Source organism: Gasterosteus aculeatus, chromosome 5 (genome assembly GCF_964276395.1).
Source record: "Gasterosteus aculeatus chromosome 5, fGasAcu3.hap1.1, whole genome shotgun sequence".
Taxonomy (NCBI): Eukaryota; Metazoa; Chordata; class Actinopteri; order Perciformes; family Gasterosteidae; genus Gasterosteus; species Gasterosteus aculeatus.
Window position 1 is genome coordinate 10,608,163 of NC_135692.1, and position 21,199 is coordinate 10,629,361.

Here is a 21,199-nt window from a genome sequence, read left to right on the forward strand (position 1 = left end):
TTTTAATAGCTAAATATATGTGAAAATGTTGGATGTCGCCCAAAGAACAAAGGAGAGGCAAATGGAAAATACCAGCTCTTAATAGTTTGCTCTGCTGTCCTCGTTCGGTCAAACATGTATTCTACTATATAAATATGAGGATTTAGATAGTTAGACAAGTAAATTGAAGAAGCTAGTTTTTAGCAGTGAAGAGTTTCTTTGATAACAGGAGGTCAAGTTGAAACAAAAAAAAACATGACATTTTGACATTCTTGAAAACAGACTTGAAAAACTGAATTCATTCTTCAATTGTTGTATCCTTCAAACAGTTGCTGTATGAACTAATTCCCCGGAGGTAAGGTACATAGATACATCTATTTAATTATTTGGGAGGATTCACAAAACAGCTTCAGGCCAAACAACAAACAAATATTGACGCCACTATCGGGCTCATAAACTCGTAAGTCACAGCATGTTCTGTTTACGGAGAAAGTAAAACACGACAACTTGGACTTTGCTTCCACCATCTGTTCAACAGGCAAAGATGCAGCATGTAGAAACAGAAAAAAAAGCAGTTCTTCCTCAACATGCAACCAGAATTGCAGCACCAGAAGAGGAATCTTTGTATGATGCAGGAGATCAGCACGGACCCCTTCTCGCCCTCCGGCACTTCAAGAGATACAGTATGGAAGACTTGAGGGCTGAAGACTCACTCATACTGGTTATTAAAAGTAACGAATGGTCAAATTCATACATAGTTATCTGAAGGCTGCTAATGTGAGATTTCAGCCTCCTTTGTTATTAGATTTTATTTTTTGTCTTCCCGAAAAGATAAAACATCAACTGTTAAGTTTTCTAGTAAATGAAACTGTTGAACAGCTGCGGTTTAAGACACTTTACACATTCTGCAGACAGACACCCGTTTCCTGTTTTCACCCAGGCAGGAAGCAAGAAAAAAAAAAAAATACATTTGCAAGTACAAGACTCCGCTGGCAGTGTGTGAATCAGATGGCAGACAAGCAGGTAAGCATTTTATTCAGCTGAACATTGTCATTCTGCATCTGAAATAATGTTTTTTTTTACTGAATCTCATTTGATCCACTGGAAGTAAATCAAAGGAAACGTGCAGGAAAGTCTACCAAGACAAAGAGCATCGATGAACGATATCGACCGACAGAAATCCCAACGGCTACGAGGGGGAGATGAATAAAATGGAGCAAGAGAGTTTTGCTGATAAAACTGACAAAGTTCCTCTGAGTAAGGATGTGAAATTAATAATATGACTATGATTTTAAGCAAGTCATGAGAGTAAACGGGAGTAAAAGAGTTCAGTTACAAAACCATGAATTAAATATTTGTTGATAACTTAAAAAAATACAGCAGTAACTTCCTAAAATCTAGCTTTAATGAATACGTTTTCGCTGCGATGTATTTTCGTGACCAGCTACTGAATCTTTGTGTTTTCTCTTAGTTCCCTCCATCCAGGCCAAGGTTGATCATTTCCAACCCAGCTACACCGCTCAGAGTGGAGGAAACGTGGTCGCTCCCTCCTTCATCGGTTGCATCGTCGACCACATAACCATCGTCTCAAATAGCCAAGGTAGATTTACAACATGCGATGCTATCTGATCTCGGGGTTTTGGGCTCTGCTCATATTTTTACTTCCTCTGCAGGGTCAATTGTTTCATCCAAAGAAGCGTTGAACCGGAATATTGTCGACAGCTGTGAGTAATGACTCGTTTCATTTTTCTGATTCTTTAAAATAAAAAATAAAAAACCTTGGAATAACCTGTGAATGCATTTGCTCTTCCAGACGATGGGATTGCTCAATGTCAAGCAACACTAAAAGCCACTCTGAAGAGGAAGTTCAGCCACTTGTGCGAGGGGATGACAAAGGAAGCGAGCAAGATACTGCTCAATAAGATCTACACAGAGCTCTACATCACTGAGGGAGGAATTGGGGAGGTCAACAAGGAGCACGAGGTGAGACAGATCGAGAAGGCGTCCAGGATACCTGCGGCCCGCGAGAAATCCATCCACTGCAATCAGCTCTTCGATCCTCCACCTGGACGAGACTCCCCCATCAGAACTGTGGTCACAAGGGGAGTCGCTGGCATCGGAAAAACCGTGTCCATCAATAAATTCAGTCTGGACTGGGCCGAGGGGCGGGCAAACGCCAACCTGGCGTTTGTGTTTCCGCTCTCTTTCCGGGAGTTGAACATGATGAGGAACAACACCTACAGTCTGGTGGAGCTCCTCGGTCAACTTTTCCCCGAAACGAGAAACACGGGGATCTTCACGCATGGTGAAAACAAAATGCTCTTCATCCTGGACGGGCTGGACGAGAGCCGCCTGTCCTTGGACTTCCCCGGGAGTGAAATAGTGTCGGATGCGACGCAGACGACCACCATCGCGATGCTCATAATCAACCTCATCAGGGGAAGGTTGCTTCCGCTTGCTCTCGTTTGGATAACGTCTCGTCCGGTAGCTTCCAATCTGATCCCTCTAGATTTAGTTGATCTTGTGACAGAAGTGCGCGGATTCAACAACCTCCAGAAAGACGAGTACTTCAGGAGGAAAATCAGCGACCAGAGCTTAGCAAACAGGGTGATCGCGCATGTGAAATCCTACAGGAGCCTTCACATCATGTGCCACATACCGGTCTTCTGCCGCATGGCGGCGAGTGTCCTTGAGAGGAAGTTGTCCACGGCAGACAGCAAAGAGACACCAAAGACCCTCACTCAAATGTACATACACTTCTTATCCTTGTGCGAGAAGAACATGAAGGAGAAGCTCTCCGAGAGGAGAGAGTCCAACGCCGAGTGCATGAGAGAGAACCTCATCTCGCTGGGTAAACTGGCCTTCAGGGAGCTCGAGAAGGGCCACCCGATCTTCTACGAGAAAGACCTCATCCTCAACGGTATAAAGGTGGAGCAGGCGTCCATCTTCTCGGGAGTCTACACGCAGATCTTCAGCGAGGAGCTGACACTGTGTGAGGAGAAGATGTTCTGCTTCGTGCACCTGAGCGTCCAGGAGTTCTTTGCCGCGCTGTACGTGTACCTCACTTTCTACAACGAGAACGATAACATCTTGATCAAAAAGTCGTCTGCTTCCAGACTTTTCGCGTTCAGAAAGCCGTCAGAGGTCATCCTCTACAAAGAAGCGGTGGAAAAGGCTTTGCGGTGCGAAAATGGACATTTTGACATCTTCCTTCGCTTCCTCCTTGGCCTGTCCATGGAATCAAATCAGACTCTGTTGAAGCATCTGCTGACGGGCAGCAGAACACAACCAAGAACAAGAACGGAGGTCATTAAACACATAAAGGGGAAGATCCGGGAAAGCCCGTCCCCTGACCGATGCCTCAACCTCTTTCACTGCCTCAATGAGCTGAACGACCACTCGCTGGTGGAGGAGATCCAGCTCTACCTCCAACTGGACAGCCTCCACCAAACCAAGCTCACGGCTGCCCAGTGGGCCACCCTGGTCTTTGTACTACTGACATCAGAAGAGGAGCTGAGCGTGTTCAAACTGAGCAAGTACACGCGGTCAGAGGAAGGTCTCCTTAGGCTGCTGCCGGTCATTAAAACAGCCAGAGTGGCAAAGTGAGTGATTTCTAAAAACAGAACCTCTGAAGCTTTTTCCTTCTCTGCTAAAGATACTCCGCTTCAGTGCTGGGATTATTTTTGGCGTGAAGAATAAGTAATCAAAGAAAAGTTGTGGCGTTTGCGTATCTGAGACCGCTTGCAATGGGTTTAAATATTGTACATTGTACATACATTATGATGGGGAATGTTCTGTAGGTAACGAGGAACAAATCCATGGCAGTTGTCCAGACTGAGCTGAGATTTAGGAAATGTCTGTGAGCAGGTTTTGCTCATCGTGACAAATCCTCAGAAAAATGATCACCTGACTCCCCAGGTGCCTCTCAGCTTAAAGAGCAGCGTGCATGAAGTCATTGTTTTGGGTTTAGCTTTTACGTTTATGCACTCGCATCGCTTTCCCCGCACACCACCTGCCTGGCACTCAACAGCCGATAGATAAAACGGGGAACTTGCTGGTGAATGTGGAGCATTTAACAACCAAAGGAACACTTATTTTCCTTCGGGACTTGGTGGAGACCAAAACAGAGGTGAGGTGATTTCTGCCTCAAGTAGAAAATTGTTATTAATGTATAAGGGTTTTAGTGTTTTACTTTAAACATCAAGTACTTTGATAAAACATTAAATGAGCGGATATTAATGAACATTGGGACAGTTGAGATACTTCTCTGCTCATATGGCAAGTAAGCAGTCTTTAAGGTTTACGTTTCTCATACTTCCAGTCTGCAATCGTGCAATCTCACTGGGATCTGCTGTGAGAACCTGGCGAAGAGCATCAACCCGTCACAAGTCAGAGAGCTGGACCTGTCCAACAACAACCTGACCGATGCGGGAATAGCACTGCTCTCCAAGGAACTGAAGAACAGCAAAGTGGAGAAACTCAGGTCAAAACCCCGACAACCACCTTCCCAGTTTGAATAGAATTTGAAATCAAGCGTTTTTTAAAAATCGTTCTGTATTTTTTGTTCGTTCAGACTGAGGAGCTGCAACCTAACGCAGCACAGCTCCAAAGACCTGGCCGCCGTTATCAGCTCAGCCTCCTGCCAGCTGAGAGAATTGGACCTATCCGACAATGACTTCCAGGACGTAGGAGTCAAAAGGCTCTCTGGTGGGCTGGAGAGTCCTCACTGTAAACTGGAGATACTCTCGTGAGTTCCAGATGAATGAATAATGTATTAGTCTGTGCGGTTAGTATGTACGGTGATTAATAGAATGAAATGTCATGGTGTGTGTGGGGGTGTTTTTTTAAGTGTGTCCCTGTGCAGAGTGACAGAGGAAGGCTGCACTTTCCTGGCATCAGCTTTGAACTCGTCCCGTCTGAGGGAGCTGGACTTGAGCTACAACCACCCGGGAGCGTTGGGCGTGCAGCTTCTGTCTGCTCTGGAGGCCGACCCACAATGCAGCCTGCAGAAGCTCAGGTAGCGGCAGCACAGATCAATCGTTATCGACAAATGACAATAAAATATACTGTATCTATGATAGTCCGTCCATCTGAGTTGCACTGCAGACTGTATGTGGATTGCTTAATGCTAAATTTAGGAAATTCTAAATCTCAGATTACCTTTAATCTTTAAATTGTAACCACCTCAAAATTTAGTTCAAGCTATATTTTATAGAAATCTCCCAATGATGATGATCTACTCCACATCTTTCTCAGTATAAAAGGGGAACTTAACGGGAAGTCTGTCTCCAGTTCTCGGGGAGTACCACTGCATATCTGAAAAGAAGAGATAAAGAGCTCTTTATAGCTCCACAGCTCCCAGAAGTGTGATGAAGTCAGAGCTAAAGTAATGCAATAAAATATTCGTTATCTCTGCTGCTTTGACTTTGATCATTTAAAAAGAAACTCTCCACCACCAGTCTCTCAATGTTATTGGAGGGAAACGCTGAATTGGTGGATCATCGTTTTCACCCCATTAACAATACAAGTGTCAGAAAACGTGTCTTCCATCCTCTTCCAGCTTGGGGCAATGTGGTGAATCCAGGGTTCAGCCGGCTCCAAGGAAATGTGAGTAACTGCTGTAGTTTATCAAATAACTGAGTAAAATACTGACTGACATCCTGCATCTGCTCCTTCATCAGACATCACCAAACTCACCCTGGACCCGAACACGGCACACAGGGACCTCACCCTGTCCGAGGGAGACAGGAAAGCGAGGCGTTGGACCAAGCAGCCGTATCCTGATCACCCGGAAAGGTTTGAATATTGGACTCAGGTGCTGTGCAGGGAGGAGCTGACCGGCCGCTGCTACTGGGAGACGGAATGGAGCGGGAGAGCCGTCGCGGGAGTAGCCTACAAAAGGATGCGCAGGACGGGAGAGGGTCAGGACAGCTGGTTAGGAAAGAACGACTGCTCCTGGGGACTAAGCTGCACCAAGGACGCCTACAGGGCCTGGCACGACGACACGAGCACTGCTGTGACCGTCGCACCCAGCTCCAGCAAGGTGGGGGTCTATCTGGACTGGTCAGCGGGGACACTGTCCTTCTTCGCGGTGTCCTGTGGCGCACTGACGCCGCTCCACACCTTCCACGCGACCTTCACTGACCCCGTCTACCCGGCGTTTAGACTCGGCTGGGTGGACTCCACAGTGTACCTGTGCTAGAGGTTCCCTGCCGAGAACGTTATTTCTACGAAACCCCTGAAAATAATCTGAAACATCCACATTCCCATGAACATCCCAGAAGTCGCTTTGTACACAAATATCAAAAGAATGTAAACAATGCAGCTATATGTTTTGTATTAAAGACACAAGAACCACCAGAAAAAGGTTGAAAACGTGTGGAGTTTCACTTTAAACAATCATTTTTATTAGCAGTCCCAAGAGGCAATGAAAAAAAAACAAAAAAGGAAGAGAAACTGAGATTACATAAGAGACGTGGACCAATTAAAGTCAGTGAACGTAAAGACGGAACAGAGGGCTAAACACACACAAACCAGAAAAACAAAAGTCACATCGTTAGAAAAGAAAAATAAGGAAGGAAAAGTGATAAATGAAGAAGAGAGAATGGAATCTCCCGGGTAGTGTGTGAAGGTATGCGTGTGTTGGCTGATCCCTCTGTTCCTCAGCAGAAATTCACCAGGACCGACCCCCCATTCTCTCTCTCTCTCACACACACACACACACACACACACACACACACGTTCAGGCGGCTCTTTAAAATGGTTATTTTCTAATAATTCTGTACAGATTATATATTGTATTTATTCACACACTGAAGTCAGTGCCAAGACGACTCAAACCTTAACGGATGTCCATTAATCTGCCATCGTTCTGTGATCATTTCTGTCTGCTGGAATTTTCTGATTCATACAAATTCTGCGGCACTGCACATGATCAACAGGCAGAACCGTCCACAACGAGCCATGGAAGAAGTTGCCATCAAGTCGACACCTGTCCTTCATTTCTTTTTGTCTCAGGCCTCTTTCCTCCCGGCTGCATAGAACTAATGAAAGCTTCATGTCACGACAGAGCAACTTCATCTGCGACCACCTGAGCCAGATGTCCGCGTCCTTGACAGAAACTCAACCCGAAGCCGATTTGAATCAAATCTTGTTTTAACCGATTACTGTGATAACACAGCGGCCAGGTTGGTAGTTTTATTTTCGGTCCACTCGTGGACGCTGAAACCAGATTTCAATGATCATCAGACCTCAGTTTGAGCTGTCACATCTTGCCATAAATCAATGCTCGCATGTGGAGACACCAGAAAATGAGAATTGGTCAGTAGGCGACTAATCCTCTGACATCTGGAAACGCACACGCACGCACACAAACACACATCATGGATGATTGGAGCAGCATGGGGAGAGGGAGGAGTACTAAGGCCATAAATAAAGGGGAGAAGAGGCAGAACAACCAGCATATATTTAATTCCATTCATGCCTTACTAAGTCAATCTCCTTCACTCTAATGGGATTCAATCATATAAAAAACGTTTGCTATCTGAGGGTCATTCATGGACTCAAAACAGACTTTCAGTGCTTGTAATACAGACAGTCCACAGACTACGGTCAGCATCAGCCGCCTCTCACTCACAATCGCTCACTGCGGTATGTACATTACCCTTCCTCGCTCCTGCTGTACTGGAGCGGTAGATTTGAGGCAGAGTAAAGCTCTATTAACATCAGACTACCTGTCACTCACACTCACACACACACACACACACACACACGCAAGATCTGCCAGCTGGTTTATCAGACAGCTTTAGTTTATTAGGTAAAAAAGAAAAAAGATAAAGCGCTTTCTTTCACACGGAAGGGTGAACTGAGTGGGAGGAGGTCATACAGGTGAAGGTGGGCTCTGTAGGCCTAGCTGAGAAGCTGGCGGATCTCCTTGTGCATGTGACACAAGAAGTCCACGTATGACGCTCCCCCGCTGGCGCTCTTGTCCTCAACCAGGAAGTGCCTGAATATCAGCTCGGATTTGTCTTCCTGTTTCACCACCATCAGCTGCAAACAGTGGGGGAGACGAGTGTGAGAGCGAGCTGGCGCAGGGGGAGGCAATCCGACCTGATGTGTCCGTACAATCGTGTACGAACAATTCATTCCATCATTGATTAATCACTTATAATAACAAATAAAATAATGTTGCATCTCAAAAGTGATCTGTAGAAAGTCACATCAAGTATAAGAAAAATAATTCATAGAAACTCACATTCTATTGGTGGAGACGTGTTGCTTAGGGCAGCAAAGGGGACTTAAACACATCACACGGGGGATTATAGAAAGAGAAGCTTACCTTCATGTATCGTGATCTCTGCGCTCTGAACGACTCGATGATTTCTCGCAGTCTCTGAGAGAACGGGTTGTCCAGCACCGGCAGGCTTGTCTGAAACAGAAACGTCATGAGTTGTGTGTTTCCAATTCATCACATGATCTAACCTCATGTACCGCCGAGGTAATCGGGAAAACACATCGGAGAAAAGGCGAATGGCGACATCGGGGGCGGCGCTTCCTCTCACCAAGCTCGGGTCGATCTGGCTGAAGCTCGGCGTGCCGAAGATGTTGAGCAGCAGCTCCTGCTGAGCGCTGGCTCCCACCCACAGGAAGAGGTGGAGCCCCGTCTCCAGGATGTAAACCCCGCCTTTAGACAGCCTCTCCTCCGAGTCCCTCACCGCCACGGGCAGCGAGCCGCTCTCAATCTTGGTCTGAAAGTTACAACGTTACAGGAACCCTGAACAGAGACTTGAGGGAGCGAAGCGCAACGGCAGCGTCTTCTCCCGCCGCCCCCCCCCCCCCCCGGTAAATATAGAAACGTGACGCGTTAATTCGATCGCCTCTTTTTGCAAAGGGAGCCGCTTTCTTAGCTGACGACGCCGCGACGGTCAGCTCGACTGTGGAGTCAGAAGCAGGCAGAGTATGAAGTGCAGCAGCACGTGGCAACCTTTCTTACTAGAGAGCTAACTAGATTGCTCAGAAGAGCATCCTGTTCTTCATTAGATCCAGCCTCTTGATCTTCATCTCATAGTCCACATGTTAAGAGGAACAATTGTGTGAAATCATGATCAAAATTGGAGGCACAGCGTTGGCCAGAGCAAGCCCATATTCCTAAAAGAAAATTTCTATTTGTTTTGCTCACAATTAAACAGACGACACAGCTAAATATGAAGAAATATACGATTAGTAAAGTAATTTAAGGTCTGATAAACATTTTCAAATATTCAGTAGCCTCCGCGCTCTTCCAGACTTTGTTCTAATGTTCAAAAGAAAAAAGAAAAGAAGCCCTGTGATTAGTTCTTTGTTCTATTTGTTCTATGACAGCATAATTATGCAAACTTATTTTGATCTGGTCTGAATACTGTATTATGAACAACACACAGGTGATCATCATCCCGAGTAGGATGACAGAGAGCTGAAAGTCTTTTTTTCACATCTGAGGGTCTGTTGGATCAACACAGACATGGCTGCCCCGTTTGAATTGGGATTTGACACATTCTCTCGCCACTGGGAGTGTGTGTGTGTGTGTGTCAACACGTCGGGCTTTGTGTGGCCTCACCAGCGGCAGCAGGCGCGGGTAGAAGAACACGTGGCTCTCTGACACGTCCATGCAGCTGATCAGCTGCCTCAGGTAAGCCCGGTCGTCCAGCGAGGCGTCGGCCCCCGGCATCAGGACGTCACTCTTCAGCACGCAGTTCAAATACACCGGTAGCAGCTTCATGCACTCTGGGAGGATCAGCTGGAGAACACACACATAGGTACGGTTAAGGAGAACACCTGCTGGGTCCTTAGAAACGCGTGCAGAGGTGTTGATGTTATTTATAGGTGCCAAACGTGAGCCTGAATGTTGTATAACATCAATAAAACATATGACTATGAAGGATGTGGTGCCGGCTGGGTTCTCCTCACCTGACCGGCCGATGAGGGACTTGCACAGTTCTTCCGGTAGCAGGCTAGAATCTGAGCGCACTGGTTGACCAGAGTGTCCCTCACCGCCTTGGTGGGGCTGTTCAGGAGGCCTCGGAAAGCTGCGACACACACAAAAAAACAACAACATGGTATTACGCGCCGCATTACTCCGAGCTCGGGAAGTCTACCCGTCACAGCCTGCAGGGGAGTCATCAAGAACAGGTGCAGCTTTCTACTGGAGCCGCTGGGCTTCGCGTGAGGCTATTTTTAGAAGGCGTGACTCTTTTCGACCTCATACAGTCTTTTAAAGTACAATGCTGAATGTGTAACACGTCCGTAACGTAAGACCGAGGACAATCTTCTGCCGCGCGAGCCGGCCCTCACCGTATTTGGAGAAGAAGTTGATGATCGTGTCGGTCTCGCAATTGCGGTAGAGGTCGGCCAGCTGGGAGCAGCAGTTGACCGCCATGTTGTGCACGCGGAGGCGCCTCTGGCCGCTGCAGCTGGTGTACAGCACGGCGCACTGCGGGGCAAACAGACGGGACGCCACAGTTAGCGTTTGTAGCACCGCGAATCACGTGAACCACTGCTGTTTGGGAGAGCTAGAAGATGCGGCCTGGGTCGTGACCAATTTGGAAACTACAAATAAAATGCGTCTCCCCTCCTGAAAGAACACACAGACCTGCATGAGGGCCCCCGTCTCCTCGCTGAGCTTGTCGTCGTGTTTGAACTCGACGGTGACGGCCTTGTCGCAGTCCAAGCCCGCCAACTCCACGTCTGTGGTGTTACTCATGAAGAAGGAGCCATAGAAGTCCGTCGCCCGGATACCTGAGGGGGGGGGGGAAGAGGGCTCATGAAGCTATTCAGCGCTTATCTCCGGGCATTTTGAATGTTTTTCCTGTCTCACCTGTGCTGGTTCGCACCCTCATGACGGCATCAAAGCCTACGAGTTTCTGAACGTCCCGTCTGAGGTCGTTGAGGAACCGCTCCCTGTCCGACTGAGCCTGGGATTAAGACGTCACACACACACACACCATGTTATCCGATAGAGAACGACACAGCTGGTTTTTCAGCAGAGCAAATATGTAGAGAAATTTGCTAAAACTCAGGAGGGCCTAAAGAAAGAGTGACTCTCTCTCTCACCTGGAAGTAGGTGTATTTGTAGACGGACCCTCCGGTGGAGACTGGGACCACCCCTAACGTGGTGACGTCCACATACTGGTTGGGGAAGAGGAAGAGATCCACACAGCAGCCCTGTGCTACACACTCCTTAGCCAGGGTGTTGTAGAAAGCCACCTGGGGCTGAAACAGAGACTGAAGAGGACGCAGATTCAGTCGGCAGCTGATCTGAGATTTCTTTTCCCAAATAAACAAGAGGCTAAAAATGCCACAGAGATCTTGCTACACTGGTGTCTACCTTCTCCTTATCCGTCCCAATCAGCTTCTTGTCTTCCCGGTTCTTTAGTTTTCCAGGAGCCTCCGCGATGGGCAGAGAGGTGTGAAACACAAACAGCTTCCCTGAGCAGTCTGCGGCCTGAGGAAGTGGCACACAGCGACATGCAGATCACCAGGCTGCCCATTTCTTGTTTACCTCAGCTGAAGTAAACTTGTCACCTCAGGCGTCTTTACAACAAGAAATATCCCCTTTAAAGTCAAGTGTTTTACTGGGGAGGCAATTCATTCGGCCTCAAAGATACTTTGGTTAGTAACGCTGGATGTGACTTGAAATGAAACCTTGAGGGCCTCCAGTCCGGCCTGGATGACCGGTCCAAACACCGTCTCCGTCTCCCTGGTTTCTGCAAACATCTCTGGGATCTGATCCAGCAAACTGGAAAACACAAACGATGAGTCATTAAAACGGGTCATTTTTTTCTGGACTCGCACACTTGATGTATTTGTTTGTTTTTTTTGTCCTCTCACCTCTCGATAACTAGCCGGCTCTCGTTTACGTCGACCAGGAAGCCGTCGAGCAGAGGTACGAACATGTCGGACACATCGGACACCACCAGCATCTGGGGCTGGGCCAGGCTCGCCTTGACGTTATAGAAGTGCAAAACCTTGTTGTAGGTGACGAAGCCCACCCGCACCACGGAGTCCATCTCTGGGTTCTCCCTGTCAGCATGATAGTGGAAAGTAAAGTTGACATTTGTACTTCCATGTCAATTGCAAATGCTGTCCTCATTCATCATTGCTTTCAAGCTTTAATGAAACAAAAATCCATGTAAAACATTTGCATAGGATGAAATGGGAAGTTTTGCTTTTCCTGAAATGAAAAACAAATTGTTTAAAAACCTCACTTTTAAGAGGAAATGTTCCGACTTCCTTTCCCACTCAAGATTCTCTTAGCTTCTTCCCTTTCTAATCATTTAGTGCCTCTAGTGTTCTCCCTTTTCCATTACGGCCCGTGTGTGTGCGTGTGTGTGTGTGTGTACCTGGGCAGGTAGTCGAGGAGGCTCTTGAGTTCCTGGCAGACAATGTTGACCATGCCGCTCTTCACAGCATTGTAGGACACGTCGATGAGGAAGATGAAGGCTGGAGGCTGAGGAATCTTGTTGTTCTGTTAGAGACAAGTAGAGGCAAATACTGTGAATTCCATGACAATACCAAAGCTCTTAGAACAACAATAACCGTGGAGGATGAATCCACGAGTCCAGTGAGCACAAAGGGTGCGATTCCTTAAAAGAGGACTCACCTTACAGTAGTCGACAGTGGCCATGAACTCGTAGCTGCCCAGCGAGAGCTCGGGCCGGTCATAGCAGTCCACCCGCTTACCAGTGTGGTCCAGATGCTGGAAATAATGTGGAGGCACTAAGGAGAAGGAGCAGGAGCATCACAACTGGGAATTTGATAGTAAAAAACAAAAAACGCACACACACAAAAAAAAAATTGTTTTATAACACAAAGCAACTGGGAAACTCGTACCCTCTGTGACGCAGCTGCAAAAGCCACACTGGAAGCGGCGACCTCCCTCTATGAACTGCATGTATGGACACATGTAGGCCTTGCAGCGGTTGCAGCGGATCGGACCGCCCTCGCCGTGGTCCACCAGGTACGGAGGCGTCTGACCAGAGATGGGATGAAAGGGGTGAGTAGTCTCATTCCATAATCGGAATACCCGAGACTGATTCGATTCATATTTTAGCAACAAGGGAGACTTCATCTGCAAGCCTCACATGGAGCTGATGTGACGCAACGGGGTTTTTTTAAGCCAAAATGATGTAACGTAAACCTAGTCCAGATGGATATTGGTTGCACATGTGGCGAGTGCATGAAACAAGGTCATGCAGCCCCTCCCACATTTTTGTTTATCAGACAGATTATCCCACCCGACGTATCAGTCATCCTGTTTTAGTTACTACATACCAGGCGCTGCAGGGAAATTAATCTTTTTTTTTAAGAAAAAAATAATATATCATAAACAGTGAAACGGGGCTGCTTTCATTTCTTATTATATTTTCAATGCTAGGAGAAAATGTTTGCTTGCAAAATAATTAAAACATTCAATCAATTATCCAAACAGTTATTGAATCACTTAGGTGATGTACTATTGCAAATCTCTGCAAATCACAGCATCCACGGAGCAGGAGAGGGTGGGGCTTGAGGGTTTTGGGAGTGGGGGTAGGCCTAACCTCGTCTGGTGGCAGCGTGGCGAGGGGCTTGATGACGGCGGCCAGGGGCACCTGAGACTGCTTGGCCATGTCGGCCGTGCAAGGCATGTTGTAAGCGGTGCAGCGCACAAACCTGGGACTGGCATTCCCTAAAACACAGATTGTACATTAATACCCACATTCACTTGAAAAAAGTTGGGACAGATGTTTGTGCCAAGAAAAAAACAGATCTGCAAAAATTCACATTTGCAGGTTCCGAAGGTGCGTGCGAGGTGTGCTCACAGGAAGCAGGACATACCTTGGTCTTTGACCTGGAAGCTGGTGGTAACGAGCGGCGGCGCCTGACCTCGGACTCCTGTGCTGAATGGCTCGGTGCTCTTGGCCTTGTCATCCTCTATTACCTGGATCTAAAAGAGGAGGAAATCATTCGCACAGGTTCCCACCATAAATACAGACACGTCACAAGACATTGTCCCAAATTGTCAAAAAGAGGAACACTGAACAGACATGCAGGAGATCACTTTCACACGACCCCCAGCCGCTAATAATCTCACACTGAAAACCCATCAACATCTGAGGCCAAGAGGAAATCAGTCATCGTCATGACTACGGGGACGTTCTCCTTGGAAAAGGCAGGATTTATTTAGGCATGCCATTAATGCAAGGAATTGTGGGTAAGTCAAAACATCAGAAGCCAGCATGCAAGGCACAGGGAGGTTTAAGGCTACTCTAAGTCCCGATTAACCCCTGAACCAGTGAGACGGGTGTGTGCGGTAGCAGGAATGACCAACACGCGGTTATGATGCAGTGCATATGGCGACAGTTAACGGCCTTAAAAGGAGTCTTAAATAGTCTGAGAAAAGCAACAGTAGTTATACATGTTAAATAATCTGAATATCTAAGACAAACGTGCTTATCGATAGGAACATTTGGGATTAATTGCTTTCTTTCCAGCTCAGAAACGTTTGCCATTTCTACACTTTCCACCCGTTTCCAGTTTGTGTTTAAAGTTGCATTTAAATAACATACACATGAGCGGTATCCGCTATCTTTTCGTCTTATTCTCAATGTTTAACTACTTCTATTCCTTCTAACAAGTCAGTGTGTATTTCCATCCGGAGTGGGTATCATATTGGTGGATAGGACACTCGAAGACCGGCTAATTAACATAAACATGCAATACAAGTCTAACTTTGTATCTTCTCCACAGCCCGTGCGCTGGGACTACTACGGACTTGAGGGGGTGAGAAGGTGAAGCTGTGGGTTGGTGCAAGCGGGCGGAGCGGACAGGATAAAGCAGGAGGAAAAGGCAGACACACGGGAGACTTACTGGGCTGGGAATAGCGTCTGGGTCTATTCTATGTCTTGATTTCTGCACAGCCGGCATGTCAGACGCTTGCTTTACATTCAAAAGTTTGTCCAGCAAATTGTGCAAAACAGGACAAAATAAATCAATACAAAAGGAGTGAATAGATATAAATGAATAATTGTTAAAAGAGCGTGAGAAGAGAAACCTCGGCATGTCTTTGCCGAGTAGCAGGCAGCGTTGTTGTTATTCAGACAGAAACTGATCAGCAGATTGGATTATGGATTAGTAGATATTGACTAATATACTATTAGCCCGTTGGACACACACATGCTGAGCAGCTGTAAACGTAAAGACCCCAAGAGAAGGTTACAAGGTTCAAACACATGAGACGCGAGTTATTCACGCGTGGGTTATGTGCGGCCGACAAGGTATGACCGCTGCAGTCATTATTCATTTATAAAATCATTTGGGCATTCTCCAAAATCTATTTAACAATATGTATCGCTATATCCAGTTGTGAATGTGAGGCCCAGGACGGATTCACAACTTTTTTTTGTCTGAATATCAAGAATACAAGCCTTTAGATGTAATATGTATATAGACAATAGATATCCGAATCAATATGACAGCATTATGACAATAAATACAAAATAAAAGCCACAAAAAATTGCCCAAACCGCACGAGAGGATAGAAATTATGAGACATATGAATTCTCATCAGACTAGAGACTAAACGTAGATTATTAATTATTATAAAAAGAAACGGTGACGTCATATGATTCTTTCAAATATACTGAACGCTAAATGACAGAACCAGTTACCAAGACACAATAATGTGATCATTTGATAAGAAATCCAATTCAATGTCATCACCACTTATTGCCCAGCATGCTTACCAGTGACGTTACGTACAGAGATACATGTTTGTGGTCCTGCGTCTGCTTACCGGGCTGGGAATGGAATCCGGGTCCAGTCTCTTCTGCGCAGGGGGAGCCGGAGGCGGTGCTGGTGCAGGGGCCCCGTAGTTTTGTTGACCGGGATACGGGCCTGCGTAGCCAGGCTGGGGGCCTCTCACCTGCCCGAACGCACCTGAACCCAACAAGATAACGGCTTAGTGATGGAGGGAAACACGCACGTGTGTCTTCTTTCACTCCATGGCAGTGTGCTCACCATTCTGCTGAGGGGGGTATCCTCCCTGCATGCCAGACTGAGGGGGAGGCTGCTGCATGGGCCCGGGAGGCCCCGGCGGGCCCTGAGGCCCTGGCGGCAGGTGGTTGCTCTGGGCCATGGAAGTGGGAGGCATCTGAGCCCTTGGAGGAGGGGGACCCGAGTGGTAGGGGGATGGCTGGGACGCAGGGTGCTGCTGTTGGGGCGGCATGGGGCCTGGGTACGGCCCGGAAGGCATCGAGATCGGCTGAGGAGACGGAAAAGAGCCCGGCTGAGAGGCGGGAGGGGGTGCTTGAGGTGGGAAGGAGCCCTGGGCGGGGGGAGGCGGGCCGGAGACAAAAGACTGATGGCTGGCAGGTGGAGGTGCTGAGGAGAAGGGGGGCTGCTGGGCTGGCGCGAAGGACTGCTGTGGCTGGGACACCAGGGGAGCAGGAGCGTGGCCCGGCGTCGACGCAGGACCCGAGTAGGAGGAGGGAGGAAAGGTTGGCTGGGAGGAAGGGGGTGGCGCCGCGGGAGAGGAAAACTGCTGTTGGGAGGTAGGGGGGAGAGACGAGTTGAACGGCTGTTGAGAAGGAGCCGGCGGGCCTCTGTAGTATTGCTGAGGAGCTGCAGGGCCACTCGGGGGCGGCGGCTGGGTTGGGGCCGAGGACGCCGGCGGAGGGGCCTGGGTGTAAGCGTGTGGAGGCGCCCCTGAGTAGGCGGTGTTGACGGGAGGCTGGGAGCCGTGCGGCGGTGCTGAGGAGAGACCGTCAGACAGAGGGATTATCTTATTGTTGCGTCCACGTCGGTAAATCAAGTCAATAACGCACGGCTAAAATTAGAAATCATCCAAAATGTACCATATCCCGGCCCCGCAGGTGTTGGCGGTGCAGAGGTGATCTGCATCCCGGTCATCTGGTTAGTGACGTGCTGCATTGAGGGTTGGGGCCCGTAGTGCTGGGGATAGGAGGCTTGTGGCCCGGACAAGTTCACGGCTCCCTGCTGGTACGGCTGAGACGCAGCAGGCCTGGAAACACATTCGTACACATCAACGTGTGCATCTACATGCACTCAAGGACAGTGAGCCGATTGGATGTCATGTAAATGCTAAAAGCTGTTTTTTTTGTAAGCCAAGCCTGTTTTGCAAAGTATCTTCACGCGACCATCGTAGCGAGTGTTTTGTTTTGGATAAATAACTAAATCACATGGTGGTCTTCCTGGAGGAGCACCGAGTCCAGAGTTTTTACACAGTCTTGGATTGATTCTGATCAAATTCGATGAATTTGCAAAACCTGCAAAATCTGAGTAACCTGCTCCAAGCAAACCTCAAGTAGGAAATGAATTGTCTATGTTTGTACAAATAAGTAATTCTAGGCTTCATTAAATACTTTATAGAGTGTGTGCAATTTACTATAAAAACAATGTTTTCTACAATCAAAAGGTCTAAATATACTTTAGGGAATAACAATCAACCCCTAGTTACCTGGGCGGGGCCTGTGTCATAGGCGGGGGTCCATTCTGCATGTCCCCTTGACCGTGGCCATACTGATTGTATACTTGGGGTGCTGAGACCGGAGGGGCTCCGGAGGCAGGAGGACCCCGGACGGGACCTGAAAGGAAGGGACAGAACATCACACACATAGACGCAAAAACGGGAAATTTGGCACCGCTGACAACCGTCCTGAATTCATTCAACTTTCTAGTGCGATGAGATTAGCACGGCGAGCTAAGCGCGGCTACGGGCCAGCGCGGTGCCCAAATACATTTTTAGAACTCACTGATTACATTTCCAGGTTTTTTCCTCTCTGCTCTATCCTGAAACCAGGACGATTCTCTGATGAAGGCTGGAAATAAACACCGGGGGATAATTTTAGGATGCAAAACTTAGCAAAACAACTGTCAGCTGGGCTTAGTTTTTACTATTTTAAGACTCTAGTCATGAGAACCTGTCAGCCTAGGAGTTGGTGGATAAAAAAGGGAGGGGGACGGCATAATAAATCCTTTGACCTACCCTAATGGACACCGAAATATTAGAAATTGATAAAAATGCAATGTAAACAAATGAAAAAAAAATATGATAGGCAGATACTGAAATAGATACACGTGTGTGGTAATTACTAAGAACAACAGCTTGGCTTATAGTATTTACAGTCACAGGCATCGGGTGGACTCAAATGAGCTTCCTCTATTGTGTTTTATGGAAATGACACGGAAGGAGGAGCAATGCCCGCAAGTACAAAGGATTCAATGTCAGCAGAGAGCACGTGGAGGGTGAGATGAATGAGTTGGAAAGAGAGAGGAGGCAGTTACCTAGGTCGACAGGAGAGGAGAGGTCAGAGACTGGGCTGGCGGCCACAGCCTTAGAGGGAAAACTTGTGAAAGGAGAATAACCTGAAATACAAGAAGAGAGGGAAGGAGGGCAAATACAGTGAAGATGTAGGAAAATGCTTGAAGCAACAGGAAGAAGATTCTGACAGGGTGCACAGGCCGAGTGCTGCTCTGCCCCAGGTGTGACCAATCCCACAGGGTGAGAGACAGTAGGACACTCCAGGGTTGCGTCCCCGCGGCGGGAAAACTCACGTGGCGCCTCGCGCTTTCACCGTACGCAAACACACTCGGAAGCAGCGTCTTACCCTGCGGCGGAGCCCCGGGCTGGAAGGCCGAGGCGGGGCCATTGTAGGGGCCGTAGGGCGCGGCGTAGCCCCCGTCGAGGGGCGCGTAGCCGGGCTGGCCGTAGCCGGGCTGGGGCTGGCCGTACGGAGAGGGCATCGGAGAGTGCTGGTTTACATTCATCCTCAGATCATCCCTGAATCTGGAGGAAGTGAAGACACAAACATAAACAATAAAGAAATTCTAGTTTAGCCCGTTTCTAGGCTACAAAAATAGATTTCATCACTGCATCATTGTTGTCTGAATTTTAATGTGCTCATATCATTTCTGTTATGCTAAATAAATCAAAAGGCAGTCCCACAAAAACATGACCCCGGCCCGAAGAAACCGGGGGTGCTGTCCCATTGCACCGGAAACAACGAGCAGGAGGATCAATGCGAAACACTTTAAAGGTCCTTAAGTCCTCAAGTTCAAACAGTCACGAAAAAAGCTGCCTGGTTCCGTTAATATGTCCTGGTTCAGTGACAACACCCATCTTGGCTTTGATGTTTGACCCGGCCACACCTACGGTCTACGTTACCTTCTGACCATTCAGTTTACACACACAGGGCAAACAATGGGTCACATAGACTGCTTAGAAAGAAGAAATAAAACCAGTAACAGATGTTGGTATGATCAGCTGTGAGGGTGACAAGTGACTGTGTGCCACAATGTTTACAGGCCATGAGGACTGAGGAGAACCCAGAGGGGACCTCAATGGGGCAGTCGGGTGACTGGCTTTGATTATTTACCACTTTTATGACAGAGAGATGTGTATCTACACACACACGCACACACGTACGAGCAGGGACTTGAATTATTCAACGGTGTAGGTGGCACAACGAGAAACACAATCGCTGGAGCCGCACAGCTCTTTGGTGCGTGAGGCCTAGTGAGGGACCCACGTCTGCTCCCCTTAGCTGGGTTAAGGGAACCGGGTCAGCAATTTCAGTCAAAACAACTTTAAACAGCAACCCCGAACCCGGGAATGGGACATTTTATACCCGAGAATAACAACAGTGTGTCGGAGAAGTCAACGCCAGCCTCGTCGAGGTGAAGAATTAAGAGTTGCAATGTCGAGGCAAGCCGTGGAGCCTAGCGGCGTGCTAGCGAGACCAACCTCTGTGCCGCATTACAGATGGCTAGCTCGCTAGCTCAGCTTACGTTAAGATGTTACGAATACCACCCAAAAGACAGCGTTTGGTTATCGTGGTGTGGCTAAGAGTTGCGAGACGCAGAAGGACGACGCCAATCTTTTAATGTTTTATTTTAAAAAAAACTTCCCATGAGCGAGAGCTAAGTGAAGGTTGTATTGCTAACGTTAGCAACCAGACATCTTGAATCATGGTTGACAGCAGCAGTGGCTGAATCAGCTGTGACCAAATCGCCACAACCGGGGGGGGGGGGGGGGGGGGGCTTAGATAATGTTAGCACACTAGCTTAGCTAAGCTAGCAACCTACAGCTATTTCGCAGAGCGCCGCTAGCAGAGCGCTAGCCGTAGCTAGCGTTAGCCAACGTAGCAAAACACCCAAACTCTGCTTTCAAGCCGGGCGGCGATATCACACGTGAACTAGTTTCCAATCGAAACCCACCTCCGATGTCTTGTAAACGGCTATTCGCTGCTCGGGGCGAACTGTGATACCCGGTGGTCGACAAGCTGGAGCCGAGGTGTTTCTCACTAATCCCTCGTCGGTATCAGAAGCGGACATCCAGCGGAACTGCTGCAGCGCGGTGCCACGTCCACATCCGGGCCCCGCAGAGCGACTCCCCCCCTCCTCCACCCACTCACCTCCTCCACCGCGCCGAGAGCACCTCACCGGTTTGTGTGTGTGTGTGTGTGTGTGTGTGTGTGTGTGTGTGTGTGTGTGTGTGTGTGTGTGTGTGTGTGTGTGTGTGTGTGTGTGTGTGTGTGTGTGTGTGTGTGTGCTAGAAGGCTCAGGTAATCATGTTTAGAATAACAGTAATAACTAATACAACTAGCTTTTGTTTGAATTAATTGTGCAGCTGGTTTAATGTCACTGAAGGCAGGCAACTAAATTTACACATGCTGTTAAATTTTCCATGAAGCGAAGAGCCAATATCACTTTGGTGATCCTCTCAGTCATCATCATCATTTATTATAATGTGACAAGATCTAAATATGAGAAAGTATCTTATGGGCTCGGCTACCTTTTCGGACCCCAAACTCTCTCACTTTATGCAATCTGGTCCAATATATATATATATATATATATATATATATATATATATATATATATATATATATATATATATATATATATATATAAATTACGCATTTTGCCAGTCAGAGATGTTGAAGCTGATGAACAGCAGCATGACGGCTTGTTTTCCTGAACATTTGTACTTAACAGTTTCTTGACAGCTCCAAAATGAAATCTAAGTCAACTCCCTCTAGCGACCACTGTAATGACGATGAGTTCTGTTGACAGAAAACCATTCTTTCCGTTAAGGGTTGGGGTTCTGTGGGTAGATGAATACAGCAGTGGCTGCTCGCCGGGTCGGCTGAGCTGGGGGTCAAAAAGGGAGGGGCAGTTATGGCTA

At 47.7% G+C, this 21,199-nt stretch overlaps 2 protein-coding genes across 7 annotated transcripts; one reads left to right on the forward strand and one right to left on the reverse strand.

Moving 5' to 3' along the window:
• Positions 1-540: 540 nt before the first annotated feature.
• LOC120819521 (NACHT, LRR and PYD domains-containing protein 3) lies at positions 541-6,345 on the forward strand. Of its 3 annotated transcripts, none has more exons than XM_078103336.1 (11): positions 541-662; positions 920-1,002; positions 1,088-1,236; positions 1,451-1,579; positions 1,653-1,703; positions 1,793-3,581; positions 4,301-4,462; positions 4,553-4,726; positions 4,829-4,996; positions 5,540-5,586; positions 5,661-6,345. In XM_078103336.1, exons 3-11 carry the CDS (start codon positions 1,182-1,184, stop codon positions 6,179-6,181), a joined length of 3,096 nt encoding a protein of 1,031 aa, XP_077959462.1. In that variant the 5' UTR covers positions 541-662; positions 920-1,002; positions 1,088-1,181; the 3' UTR covers positions 6,182-6,345. The 3 variants fall into 3 exon arrangements, with proteins under 3 accessions (XP_077959462.1, XP_040032941.2, XP_040032940.2); XM_040177006.2 differs by having other exon boundaries at positions 589-710; XM_040177007.2 differs by having other exon boundaries at positions 566-1,002; positions 4,844-4,996.
• An 18-nt stretch (positions 6,346-6,363) lies between these two features.
• sec24c (SEC24 homolog C, COPII coat complex component) lies at positions 6,364-21,121 on the reverse strand. Of its 4 annotated transcripts, XM_040177001.2 has the most exons (25): positions 20,230-21,121; positions 18,621-18,799; positions 18,298-18,378; positions 17,471-17,597; positions 16,848-17,014; positions 16,012-16,743; positions 15,788-15,930; positions 14,863-14,931; positions 13,831-13,939; positions 13,554-13,681; positions 12,847-12,985; positions 12,617-12,732; positions 12,357-12,481; positions 11,845-12,036; positions 11,659-11,752; positions 11,342-11,458; positions 11,068-11,238; positions 10,832-10,928; positions 10,607-10,752; positions 10,309-10,447; positions 9,925-10,043; positions 9,575-9,754; positions 8,541-8,726; positions 8,318-8,407; positions 6,364-8,028 (listed from the first exon to the last, which is right to left on the reverse strand). In XM_040177001.2, exons 2-25 carry the CDS (start codon positions 18,778-18,780, stop codon positions 7,888-7,890), a joined length of 3,768 nt encoding a protein of 1,255 aa, XP_040032935.2. In that variant the 5' UTR covers positions 18,781-18,799; positions 20,230-21,121; the 3' UTR covers positions 6,364-7,887. The 4 variants fall into 4 exon arrangements, with proteins under 4 accessions (XP_040032935.2, XP_040032936.2, XP_040032937.2 ...); XM_040177002.2 differs by lacking the exon at positions 14,863-14,931; XM_040177003.2 differs by lacking the exon at positions 18,298-18,378 and having other exon boundaries at positions 20,230-20,449.
• Positions 21,122-21,199: the final 78 nt, after the last annotated feature.